The sequence below is a fragment of the Cynara cardunculus genome, unplaced genomic scaffold (genome assembly GCF_001531365.2).
Source record: "Cynara cardunculus var. scolymus isolate 2C unplaced genomic scaffold, CcrdV1 Un_Scaffold_7889, whole genome shotgun sequence".
Lineage (NCBI taxonomy): Eukaryota > Viridiplantae > Streptophyta > Magnoliopsida > Asterales > Asteraceae > Cynara > Cynara cardunculus.
In genome coordinates this window covers 444-14151 of record NW_020203831.1, presented here as the reverse complement: position 1 = coordinate 14151, position 13708 = coordinate 444, and the positions used below count along the sequence as shown (strand labels likewise).

The window sequence follows — 13708 nt, the reverse complement described above, 5'->3', positions numbered from 1 at the left end:
TTTAAAATAAGGCTTCCGCATACAGAGGCTCTGCATCTTCTAAATAAGAGCTCTGTATTAAACTTCCGTTATAAAAATCATTTTGAGAGTTTTTATACTTGGATTTCTTTTTACGAAAAATAGACCAGAGGAGCTCTGGTTGATCTTGATTTTAGATTGGAAGCTCTGGATTGAGGAACTAGAGGCTCTTGTTTGAGGAACTAGAGGCTCTTGTTAAACTTAAAGCTTTTTATAAATATTTTGGTTTTGAACCAGAGGTTCTGAATTGAGGAACCAGAAGCTCTGGTCATAAATCTAAAAGAGTTTTCAAATGTTTTTTATACTTGGCGAACTTTCTTATAATAGTCCAGAGGGGCTCTGGATGGCCTTGAGCGCTAGTCCGGAGAGGCTCTGGACGGTCTTTCGTGCAATTCCAAAAGCTCTGGTTGAGCGTGCATGTATTGTCCAGAAGCTCTGGAAGAGGAACCAGAGGGGCTCTGGACCTCTTGGCGTCAAATTTTCTAAGTGTTGATTTTTGACCAGAGGACCGATGGACCAAAGCAGAATCTGTTTTTGTGCCACAATTTGTGATAAAGGTTTTGGTGTTTATCACCCTGCACTGCATGAAAAAGGGGAATCTCACTAGACTGTTGTCTAACCCTCATTTTGTGTGTTTCAATTATGTGTGTGCAGGTAATACCAGCTATAGTGATAAGGGGAAAGACATACTATGATTCTATTTTTACTTGCATGCGRGAAGATAGGAACTCATAGGAATTACATTTGCAAGAACTTGTATTTGGAATTTTTGAGTTGTGTATTTCGTATTTTAGACTCTTGTATTATGGACCTATGTGGGTTTAAAACATGTATTCAATGTATGAAATATGTGTTATATACAATGTATGGATTTGAGGGTGTTACATGAACACTATTCAATTTCTTTTAAATAATTGGTAATTTGTACATACCTAGTTTTTGTTACGTGTATGTGGTTATACAGGTTCACATATGAACACAATATTTTTTTAAATGTTGAAACGAGATGGTATATGAAGTCAGGTATAATTAAGATATGTAACCGGCAATTAATTACTTGGAATAATTAATAAATGTAACCGACAATTAATTTGCATGAGATATTCACAATGGCAAGACATGTAATAATTAAGAAATGTAACCAAAAATTAATTTGCATTAAAAGAAAGATCAAATAAAAAATTACATTTTTACCCTCATTAAATAAATTTATCATGTGCATCAACCAAATGTGTATCTTGTTATCTATTGGTTCACTGAAATTTGTAAAGTTAACATCTTTTAATTGGTTAATAAAATATCTTTCCCCTTCTCTCTCTCTCTCTCTCTCTCTCTCTATATATATATATATATATATATATATATATAGCGTTCAAATAAAAACTTGACYCATTTGTGTAAACCGTGTAAACCAATCTCATCCATTCATTTTTTTGATCAATGGCTAAGATTACATTACTTTATTTTAGGAAATTAAAAATTAAAAAATAATTAATATTTATTTTATTTCATCAATAAGGGTAGAATCGGTAAACAAATTTAATTCATAATATTTTTTATTCAAGACAACCATATCAGGTAAATTATATTATTAATGAAAATGTTTCATCATCATGAATATATTTCATTAACTATTTTGCAATGAAACTTTTTCACATTGAAATTTTTATATGCAGATTAATTTCATAACGAACAAAATCCATTATGCATTATTTCATTAACTATGAATCTATTTCATTAACTATTTTATTAACTAGTTTACATGAATCTATTTCATTACCTATTTTACATGAATCTATTTCATTAACTAATTTATTAACTATTTTACATGAATCTATTTCATTAACTAATTTATTAACTATTTTACATGAATCTATTTTATTAACTATTTTACATGAATCTATTTCATTAACTATGCACCCGTTTCATGATACGTATATTTCATAACGAACAAAATCCATTTATGCACCCGTTTCATGATACGTATATTTCATAACGAACAAAATCCATTATGCACTCGTTTCATGTTCATTCTACCAACTAAACTGTTCAACTTCGATTACAATGCAACATTGATCACCATTAAACTAGTTCATGAATCACGAATCATTTAGAAAATGAAAATGTTTTACCATCATGAACCTATTTCATTAACTATTTTGCAATGAAACCTTTTCACATTGAAATTTTTACATGCAGCTTAATTTCATATGCCATAAAATATACTATGCACCCGTTTCATGATACGTATATTTCATAACGAACAAAATCCATTACGCACCGTTTCATGTTCATTCTACCAACTAAACTGATCAACTTCGATTACAATATTGCAACATTGATCACCATGAAACTAGTTCATGAATCACGAATCAATTAGAAAATGAAAATGTTTTACCATCATGAACCTATTTCATTTATATATATCATATGTGTTGAAGAAGAAAATAAATCATTTTACAATGAAACTTTTTCATATTAATACAGTTTYATGAACATTGATTTTTTTTTCTCCAACCTCAACCCACGATTTCATTCCTAAAGTTGATATAATCTTCATACAAGCTTTCCAGATTCATTGCATACCAAATAATTAAAAATCAAGATTTTAATAACATAGTATAATAAAAGTTTGAAACGTTACCATTTTCATACTTTCTTTTATTAAATTGCCTTAAATAAAATGTATTAATAACTTTCTTAATTATCAAAAAATTGTGTAAAATGACATAAATACCCTTATCAATTAAATTTAATTAAAAACAAATGGAATTTTTTTTTATTGGTCGAAATTGGTTTACACGGTTTTTTAGAATTGGATGGTTTGCATTTGAACCTGCCCCTCTCTCTCTCTCTCTCTCTCTATATATATATATATATATATATATATATATATATATTTCAAATGCAACCATGTCTATTTGTACAACGCAACCCAATCAATTGAGATGCTTATGGAAATGATAAGAGCTCATTTATTATGATTTGAATATTTATTGAAGTTCATTAATTATGATCAATACTTTATATTAGAAAACAATCAAAACTTTTATGAAATCACATATTCATCAAATTAAATGAACGGTTGAGATTAAATTGTATTGGTTGTACAAATGTAAAATGTTGCATAATAACTCATCTCTCTCTCTCTCTCTCTCTCTCTATATATATATATATATATATATATATATACAAGGAAGGGTTCAAACAAGAATCTCTGTGATTTACAAGAACACGAGAATAGTCTATAAACCAAGCATTGTGTTTTAAATCACAAATTAACAAAAGGTAAGGGATTTTTAAATTAAAATTAGTATTAAAAAATTTCAAAAATATTTTGACGTGGAAGGGTAAAATTGGAAATTGAAATGATAACATTCAAATAACACGATCACGATTACTCCGATCATGGGAGAAGTGATAACATCGTTGACGGTGGCTATCCAATGATTAGGGCTCGATTATTGTTTGTCATTGATTAGGGTTGTATCACATATATATCACATCACATCACATTTAATATCGCAATAGAGTAATCGAACTGGGAGCTGTATTCAAATGTATCACATATTTATCACAACACAGTCAATATCACAATAGAATAATCGAACAGGGTCCTATTCAAGGGTATCACATATTTATCATAGCATAGTCGATATCACAATAGAATAATCGAACATGGGTTGTATTCACTACTCTATCACACAAATATCACAACGATATCATAATAGAGTAATTGAACATGATTGTATTCAATACACAAATATCACAAATGATATCACAATAAAGTAATCAAGTAATCAAACAGGGGTTGTATTCAAGTGTATCACATATTTATCACAACAAATCACAATAGAGTAATCAAACAGAGGCTGTATAAAATACTCTATCACACAAATATCACAATGATATCACAATAGTTTCCTTCCAAAACCATTGGAATCTTCCATTCTCGTTGAAAAAGGAATTTGAACCTGATAATATCACAATATGATCGAATATGCAGATACATAAAACAATGGAAACGTGATTGACATGAATAGATTCCAAGTCTTGCAAAGAATACATAAAACAATGAAGTTTCAAGCGTAAAAATCGTCTCACGAAAACAGTCTTGTCTCACATGATCCCAAGTCTTGCAAAGAATAAGTAAAAAAGAACTTGGTAACATATTGGTGATTGATTACTAAGACAATTAGAAATGAAATAAGACTTCAGACTTCAGCACCTCTTAAAACACAAACATCGCCTAAGACACTCTATCTGCAAGTAATAGTTATCAATTACTAAGGATCATTAATCAACACCACCAAAAAAATCAAAGCAACTGCATCATTACCGTCACATATATTTGGAAGAATTTAGGTCATATTGTTTCCACATTCATGCTTTCAGTATCCCATTTCTAACGTAAACTATCAAACATATACATATATTGTGCAACAACTTAACTCAGAATTCTGTTCACATACCTTTTCTACTCTCTCTCTTTTATCTTATATTTTCGGTAACACGATTTAAGAACCAAAACGAAGAATTGAAGTAGGAGGAAATGAAACCGTAACTTCTGAATGAGCCTTTTCGTTTCATAAGCATAAGGAAATTTCCACAAAAATGAATGGAAGCTAACCATCGATCATCATGATGGAGATAAGGCCAAAAAGATGTGGGTAAGTAACACCATTTATGTATTGTGTTACAAAAAGCATAAACAAGAAGTAATGTGTATCAACTTTAATTTGACAAAACCAAGGCTAAATACTAACCATTTCAAGGAAATTTGCAGGAAAATTGTTTGAAAAATATGGGAACATCTCTCTTCTTAACATCAAATATTTCTATATATAGATTTACAAACCAATGTCTCTGTAAATAGAGATTCACAACTATTATTTCTGGTATAGTGGTAAAAAGGAGGAAAAATGGTTGAAGCAAACAGAAATGTTCCTGCACGTGGTAACGTGCTATCGAGGGCAGTGAAGACAGTGGTGAAACTCCTGTGCTGTTGTTCATGCTCAAGTGACGATGATTAGCCTCTGGCTAACCATTTCTACTTGCTTAGAGGTCCCGTAAAACTGCAGGGATTATTGGTTGTTGGCATAAGTTGTAAATTTTAAATACTGCATCTATCTATGGTATAAGTCGGGGGTCTTTATGGAAACAGTCCCTCTACTCCTAGGAGTAGAGTATGGTCTGCACCATACCCTCCCCCGGCCCTATCTTTTGGTGGGATATAATAGTTTGGTTTTATCTATCAATTTGCTTGTGTTGGTGTATTGAGTCGGTTTTAATTTAGATGGTCATAAAGTCACAGATGTAAAACTATTGTTCTTATGATAATGCAAATGGGAAACTACATGTGTTTCATTTTTACACTGTTTCAACTAGTAGATTACGAGCTAGCAATAGTTATCATCGTTCCTGCTACAATTACGCTTTGATTTTGTGAAACTAGTGTATCTGTTACGACCCTTGGTCTTATCACTTAAACAACCGATATGTTTCATTGATTCCATTAAGACTAATTGGGGCAGGTCTATACGTTTCAGTTCTTCATCAACATCCTCTTTTTGGCTTACTAAAGAACAAGATGATAATTATACTAAAAGTTCAAATTCTCTTCATATTTGACATCAAAAACATGTCCAGAAATTTGTCTGCCTTGCTGCTGTGAACTCAAAGGAAACATGTTCTGTGTATATATAACTACAGAATACAAAGAGACCAGAGTTCTTTACGTATTATCAGAAAACAAGCGCTGGGCTATGTAACCAAAATTGACAAAAAGTGCAGCAGACGAAGCTCTCAGGCATGAATTTTTCTAGCTATGTTTAAAGCAGCAGCGGTTGCTCGTTGAAGGGCTCAACATTGGGCTCTGGAAGTGCAGATTCAAATACACTGCCTTTGATTTCTTAATACCTCTTCTGCTCTTTGTTCTACTATAAACATCAAACCTTACCTAATATTGCACCCGAGCTTTTCAAACCGAATATACCACAAAGGCACCACAACAAACCCCAATAGGCATCTTGTGAATTGTCAACAAAGCATTCCCCATAGAGGGTCTAGAATATCCTAAACGGCTAGTTTGGTTTGCGGGATTTGGTGGGATCTGGATTTGAATTCCATTCCAATCCCGAATTTGGTTTAAAGGAAAGCCTAGAATTGGAATCCCGGGATTTCAATGAGATCCAACGAAGATTGGATTTAGAAATCCCATGGGGGTGGTTGGCATTTCATGGGATTTCATAGGATTTATTTGTAATAATGTTTTTAAAATATGTTAAAAACATTCTTTTTATAATAATCAATTAGTAAAAGATAATTTAATTATTTATAATTTGTTTCTAGAACTTATCTATAAAGAATGGAATTCAATTCCATTCTAAATCTTACAAATCGAACACACCAAAACATCCAAATCCTTCCACGAAATCCGAATCCTTCAACAACATTTCGTCGAATCAAACGCCCCCTTATAGCTCTAGGTAATTCTAAGGATATCTAGTGTTCTTGAGGTTGTTCTAGGCTATTTTGTATCCTATAGAACCAGCGTTCAAAATGGAGCGCCATGGCGTGCGACATGGCGCAAGACGCGTCTCCGCCGTTACGAAATGGCTCATAGCGTTTTTGTAAGACGTGGCTCACGCCATGGCGCGCGTTTTTTTGTAACACGTGATTCTTTTCCAAAAAAAAATTATTTTTTATCTTTTGTGTTTTTACAGTTTTAACTTTAGATTCTACACTTTTATAGATCTAATCATATCACTCATAGTTTTACAAATTCATAAACGTTACACAGTCACCTTGACACCAAAGAAGAGTAATTCATGATCTGGCATGTACAGAATGAAAACTTCAGGTTAAAATGAAGTTGTAAAATTACCTTTCTAAATTCTATTTTAAATATTTAATCAAAAACCTATTTTTATAATAATAATTTATATGATTTTTCTTCTTCTAATGTGAATGTAGATTTTTTTAATATCATTATCTGATTAGATAATATATAGAAACATATATTTATATATATAATTCTATATATGACATACAAATTTGTCGCCTTATGTCACGCCTAGAAAAACGCCGCATCCTCACCGTGACGTGTAAGGCTTGAGGCTTGACCTCACCGCCACACCACGCCTTACGCCTTCTTGAACCTTGTATAGAACATTCATGATACTTGTGATGAACTTAAAAGATTATAAACTAAATGAAACTGACCTAGTAATTCCCACTCGAAAGTAAGGTCTGGGTGGGGTGAGATGTAATGATACCTAACCTCTACCCCAAAAGGGTAGACTGGTGAAATTTAATAAGATCTCACCTCTACTCCCAAAAGAACAGAATGGTTGTTTCCATGAAAACCTTAGACTTTTGTCAGAGTGTATGCAAACATGTAGAAGGAATAAAGGCTTGACATATAGTGAACAAAACACTAAATAAGAGAAGTAACTTGTAGGTACATTAAGAACACTACAAAAAGATAAGGAAGGCAGAACACACAGAGCAAATAAAGCCAAACAACATATCTCTAGCCTAAACTGTCAAGCCCCCTAACTGAATTCCATTTCTTAGCCAACGTAACGAGTTAATACACCTTTGAATCCAATTTCACCGATATCACTACTAGTTCACCACTGCCACCCCTATCGTTTTGGCCGCTGCCAATTCCACCATCATCGCCACCACCACAAACGCCACCATCCTGCCACCGTTGCAGCATTTGCTTTTGTCCACCACCACCGTCACCACTGCCACCCCCCACCAATTAATGTGATTGTTAAGTTTGTCATATTACCTATACTTTAAGCAAGAAAGTTCGAACATGGCATAAAGAGGTATTTTGATCATCTATCACTATTCCATTACAATTTCAAAGTTACATTCTGTAAACCAAATAGACAAATTCCAATTTTCTGGACATATTCCATTCCATTTCTTACCAAACCAAACACTTGGTCAAACCCATTCAATTCCATTTAAATTCTTTCAAAAATTCCAAAAGCATTATGCTAACCAAACGCCCCTAAGACTCTCTATCTGCATGTACTAATGATCAACTACGAAGAATCATTAATCATTACCAAAAATATCAAAATCTCAGCATGAATCATGGACCGGCCGCTTTGGCACCATCTCCCATTCCTCAACCTTGAATATCAACAATCTCTGAGGCTGATATTGTATCATCACCAACAATTTAGGTCATAGTGTTTCCAAATTCATGCTTTCAGTATCCCATTTCTGACCACCAAATTGAACTAGCTACTAAAAAAGGATACATATATTGATGACATTTGGAACCTGATTGATGACATTTGGAACCTGAATGAAGAATTTAAGTTAAACCTCAACTGCATTTGAATTAGAATTTGGGGTAAATTACCTCAAGAAAGACGAGAAATTATAACAACTTAACTTGAATTCTGTCCACAGACATTGTAAATGATAGACTAAGGAGCCTTTTACTAAACACTAACCGGGTAAGCGCTTGACAGGTCACTTACCTTACCGTGCTAGCATGATAAGGACCAATAATCTTACCTGGTAAGAGGCATGGCAAGAACCGGAAATATTACTCGGTAAGTCAGGTTGGCAACTCTTACCTGGTTTGATGGCCTAGAATCTTACCAGTGAGAGTTGGCTAAACTCCCCCTAAGACAGCTAGTGTTTTTACAAGAAATCTTTGGGCTTAACTTGGTATTTTTATTGAATCATCGTGGTTAGTATATCTTCGATATAGCAATTGAAAGGACCCGATTTGAGCAAATCTTAAGGTTGGTTTAAAAATCCTGTTTATTTTAGTTTTAATATGTTCGGGATGCAAATTATTTTTACTTTGATTTCTTATGTTTGTGATGACATGATAATACCTAACGTGCCATATCTTTTACTCTATCAAAACGGTGGATTTCTAAATTTTCATTAAAGATCTTATCGAAAACTTACAGCATCTTTCTATCTTACATTTTCAGTAACTCGATTTGAGAACCAAAACAGAGGAGGAAATGAATCTGTAATTTTGATGATCTTTTTCTTTTCAGAAACTTGCGTTGTATAGAAATTTCGACAAAAAATGAATGGAAACTATCATCGTCATGATGAAGATAAGGGCAAAAAGTGTGGGTAATTAACACCATTTATGTATTGTGTTACAAAAAGCATAATCAACAAGTAGTCAAGTAATTTGATTGACAAAACCAAGGCTAAACTAAGTACTAACCTGTCTGAATTTCAAAACACAAGAAAATTTGCATGAAAATTGTTTGAAAAAATGTGGAAGATCACTCTTCTTCACATGAAATAGAGCCTGAAGAATATTTCTATATATAGATTTACAGCCAAAGTTTCTATATATAGATTTACAACTAATATTTCTGGTATAGTGGTTAAAAGGAGAAAAAATGGTTGAAGCAAACAGAAATGTTCCTGCTCGTGGTAACGTGCTGTCGAGGGCAGTGAAGGCTGTGATGAAATGTCTGTGCTATTGTTCATGCTCTAGCGATGATGACTAGCCTCTGGGTACCATTTCTACTTGCTTAGGGGTCCAGTAGAACTGCAGGATTATTGCTAGTGGGTACAAGTTGTGAACTTTAAATACTGCATCTATCAATCATAAGTCGGAGGTCTTCATGAAATCAGTCTCTCTATTCCTAGGAGCAGAAGTATGGTCTTCGTACATCATACTCTACCTTCCGGTGGGATATGCTGGTGGTGTTTTATATAATGTTTTCCTTGTGTTGGTGTATCGAGTCGATGTTAATTCCGTTGGTCGATTGATGTATTCATGAAGTCATAGATGTAGAACTATCTTTCTTTTGATAAGGCAAACTGGAAACTACATGTGTTTCATTTTTCCACTGTTTCAATTATCAGATTACAAGCTAATAATTAAAATAGCATCAATAGTTATCCTTTCAGCTAACTACAATCACATTTTGATTTTATCAAACTACTGTATCTGTTACGACCCTGTCTTATCGCTTAAACAACTGATATGGTTCATTGATCCCATTAAGACTAATTGGCCTGATGTAATTTTGGAGATTGAAACTGCCAACCTGGCAACACTATGGCGGTTTGTGGTTTGCAGCTTTGACGTTTTCCTTTTCTGTTTCTGGTTTGACTGGTTTGAACGGTTTGAATTTTTAGGCCGGCAAGTTCTGCGTACATCCTACCCCCGACTCTAGTACCCTACATTTGAGTGGGATATACTAGGTTGGTTTGGTTTGGATGTGAAACTCTTCCACAATATTTCTTCTTGCAAGCTATTTGTAAGGTCCAAAGCAATATGTTCAATAATCCTCATAGAAAAGAAATTGGGTGCTGAAAGCCGAAATTAAATTACTTATTGGAGTAAATAAATTACTATCCGAAGTTCAAGTAAGCTGGTTTCTTCAAATCATAATGCAATTGCACCCAATGAGCTAACAAATCCTAGGAGAAACGAAACATGTGCTTGATGTAGATTAGACTTGGACAAGACCTCTCACTAAATCTATCTGGAATTTTATGTCATATTTAACAAAGAGGATTTTGCTAAGCCGGAAATGGGGCAGGTCGATATATTTTAGTATTTCATCAACGTCCTTTTTTGTCTTACCAAAGAATAGATGTTAATTATATTAAAAGTTCAAATTCTCTTCACATTTGACATCAAACAGATGTCCAGAAATTTGTCTGCCTTGCTGCTGTGGAACTCAAAAGAACAATGTTCTGTGTCTATATAACCACAGAACATGGTTGAAATCAAAATACAAAAGACCAGAGTTCCTCCAAGTACCACAAAACAAGTGCTTGGCTTTGAAACCAAAATCGACAAAAGTGCAGCAGACAAAGCTCTCAGGCATGAATTTTTCTGGCTATGCTTAAAGCAGCAGCAGCTGATCATTGAAGGGCTCAACATTTCTGGAAGTGCCAAATACACTGCCTTTGATTTCTTAATGTCTTATAACCTCCTGTGCTCTTTGTTGTGCTATAAACATCAAACCTTGCTAAAATGCACCCAAGCTTTTCAAGTCCAAATATACCACACAGCACCAAGACAAACCCCAATAGGCACCTGGTTAATCCTCAACAAAGCATTCCCCATGGAGGGTCTAGAATACCCTAAATGGTCTAGGTAATTCTAAGGATATCTAGTATCCTTGAGGTTGTTCTAGGCTATGTTGTATCCTATAGAACATTCATGATACTCGTGATGAACTTAGGAGTCGTTTACCAAATGCTTACCAACTAAGTGATTGCTGCCAAGTGTCACCACCCTCATTTAACTTATCGGGAAACATTATCGACCATCAACATGGATTGTTGGTATACGTCTCTTACCTGCTAAGCGCTAACCAAGTAAGAGTCTTCTCCTTCATTTACCGGGTAAGATTCGCGGTCCTTGCTATGCTTCTTACTGGGTAAGATTCTCAGTCCTAGTCATGCTCATCCAGAATGCGTCTGGTAAACAGCCCCTTAGAAGATTATAAACCAAGCCAAACTGACCCGGTAAATCCCACTAGAAAGTAGGGTCTGGGTGCGTTGAGATGTAAGACCTGACCTCTATTCCAATAGGGTAAAGATGATGTTTCCATGAAGACCTTAGACTTGTGTAAGAGTGTACGCAAATAGGTAGAACGAATACAAACTAACATATTGTGAACAAAGCAATAAAAAATAAGTAAGAAAAAGAAACAAGCAGGTACATTGAGAACATACAAAAAGGTAAGGAAGCAGATCACACACAGACAGAGCAAGTACGGCCAAACAACACATCTCTAGCCTAAACTGCCATTACTCTAACACCCCCTCCCCTACCAATCTGTCCAACTCCCTTTGCCCAACAACACTAGCTAAAGGTCCACCTACTTTGAAGATTATGCAAACACCAAATATATACCTAGTAAATCACCAACCAAAAATCTCTCCATAAAAGATACAAAATACCCTAGAAGGTCTAGGGATGTCGATTGTTGTCCAAATTCTTTTGTTGAACACCTGTAAAAGGCTTGCAAGCGAACCTTGAAGGTTTCTTTGATCTAATATGATACTAAAGGGTTAGAATCTACTATCTCCTTCGTCTGTCTGGGTCGAGAAACATAGAGGATAAACAAAAAAGATCAAAGCATTTGCATTCTCCGTTCTTCTCATATCTCATCATCACATCTTATCTAACGTTCATAAAGCCTACTTAGCTAAAGAAGAATCAGCTTTGGCGCCAAGACTATACGGAGCTTCAACAATTAAAGATGTTTTTTTTTCAGAAATTACAATCAACCAACTTAACTTTTTCTGCAATCATGTTTGAATAGAACTTTAACTGTGGCCAAAACATAAATACTTGATCGCCAGTAGCACTTTCAATAATCATGATTAGTTTTTTCATCTTCGAGTAGTAACTAAAGAATCATAAATGGCTCATCATTAAGGAAATTTAGGGATAATTTTTATCAACATTACCCGAATTATTTTTTTGATCCTTTCTTTTTACGATGTACTGTATGGCTAGCATCATCATCGGAATCATCATCGCTGTCGTCATCGACATCCGCATCATCATCATCGTCATCGATGTCCGAGGAAGGAGAAGGATCAAGTCGAGCTGCGTCTATTGCCCAATTGATTATCTTCGAAACCTCATCTTCTTCGTCTTCAGAATCAACGACGCCGCAACTTTCATCTTTGACAACTTTCCCGTGTTGTTCATTAGAAGAATTAGAAGTAGATGTTGCATTAGTAGGAGCTTTAAGAGCAGCGAATCGAGCTAATAGATTATCGACATCTTCATGATCGGCTTTAATTTGCGTTTTAGGGTTGGATTTGGAGGGTTTGTATCGAAGAGCTTGAAATCGACGATCGAGATCTGGGTCTATCGCGTTGTTGTGGGAGGATTCGGATACGAAGTCGAATTTGGATTTAGATTTTGTATGAGAATTGACGGTGAGCTTGAGAAGAAGGTCATCTTCGGTCACTCTCAGCATCTGTTCAACTTCATCTATGGCGTCAGGTTGTTTCTTCTTTCCGGCACCGCCGCTCTTCCTCATGGCTGTTCTGCTCTTTTCCTGCCGCCGCTCTTCATTTAATTTCTTTTTTTTTATATATATATATATATATATTTTTTCTACCTGAACGCATTTCTATTTTTTGAGGAACTTACAAATAAACCGGCTAATATTACTTTTTTTCGATATTTATTGGGAAAAAAAAATTTGACATGGTTTTTTTAATAAAGTTTAGGAGTTTTTTGTTTTTATTTATTTTAATTATATGTTAAGTGGTAAGCTTTTGAATAGTTTTAATATATCTATACTATATTATAAAGCATTTGGCTAAAACTCTTAAAAACTCTTAAAACTCTTAAAAACTCTTAAACTCGTTCATCCATATCCGATTTCATCTCATATCTAAACTCGTGTAACTAACTGCAGATAAACACAATCAAAGACAGGATAAACATCTCATTTTAAATATATAAAATATAAAATATAATTAGTATAATCATTATATTCTAACAGAATACTTAATTATTATTTTTATAAAATTTATAATATTAATTTTATTATTAAACTTAAATTAAATAATATATAAAAAAATATATTCTATATTATAAATCATTTGACAAAAACCTTTAAAAACCACTTTTTATACGTAAAGTACTGTTTATTAATGCATATTACTTAAAACTCAAGATTACAAGTAA

General features: G+C 33.8%; 1 protein-coding gene across 4 annotated transcripts; it reads right to left on the bottom strand.

Moving 5' to 3' along the window:
* Window positions 1-4011: 4011 nt before the first annotated feature.
* Window positions 4012-13079, bottom strand: LOC112505018 (nucleosome assembly protein 1;2). 4 transcript variants are annotated; one of them, XM_025108963.1, is made up of 2 exons: window positions 12469-13079; window positions 4012-4281 (listed from the first exon to the last, which is right to left on the bottom strand). In XM_025108963.1, exon 1 carries the CDS (start codon window positions 13050-13052, stop codon window positions 12474-12476), a length of 579 nt encoding a protein of 192 aa, XP_024964731.1. In that variant the 5' UTR covers window positions 13053-13079; the 3' UTR covers window positions 4012-4281; window positions 12469-12473. The 4 variants fall into 4 exon arrangements, with proteins under 4 accessions (XP_024964731.1, XP_024964734.1, XP_024964732.1 ...); XM_025108966.1 differs by lacking the exon at window positions 4012-4281 and adding an exon at window positions 7755-7772; XM_025108964.1 differs by lacking the exon at window positions 4012-4281 and adding an exon at window positions 7789-7824.
* Window positions 13080-13708: the final 629 nt, after the last annotated feature.

Excerpts from the sequence above, each read along its gene's own strand:
- LOC112505018 (XM_025108963.1), bottom strand. The coding sequence starts at position 13,052 with ATGAGGAAGAGCGGCGGTGCCGGAAAGAAGAAACAACCTGACGCCATA.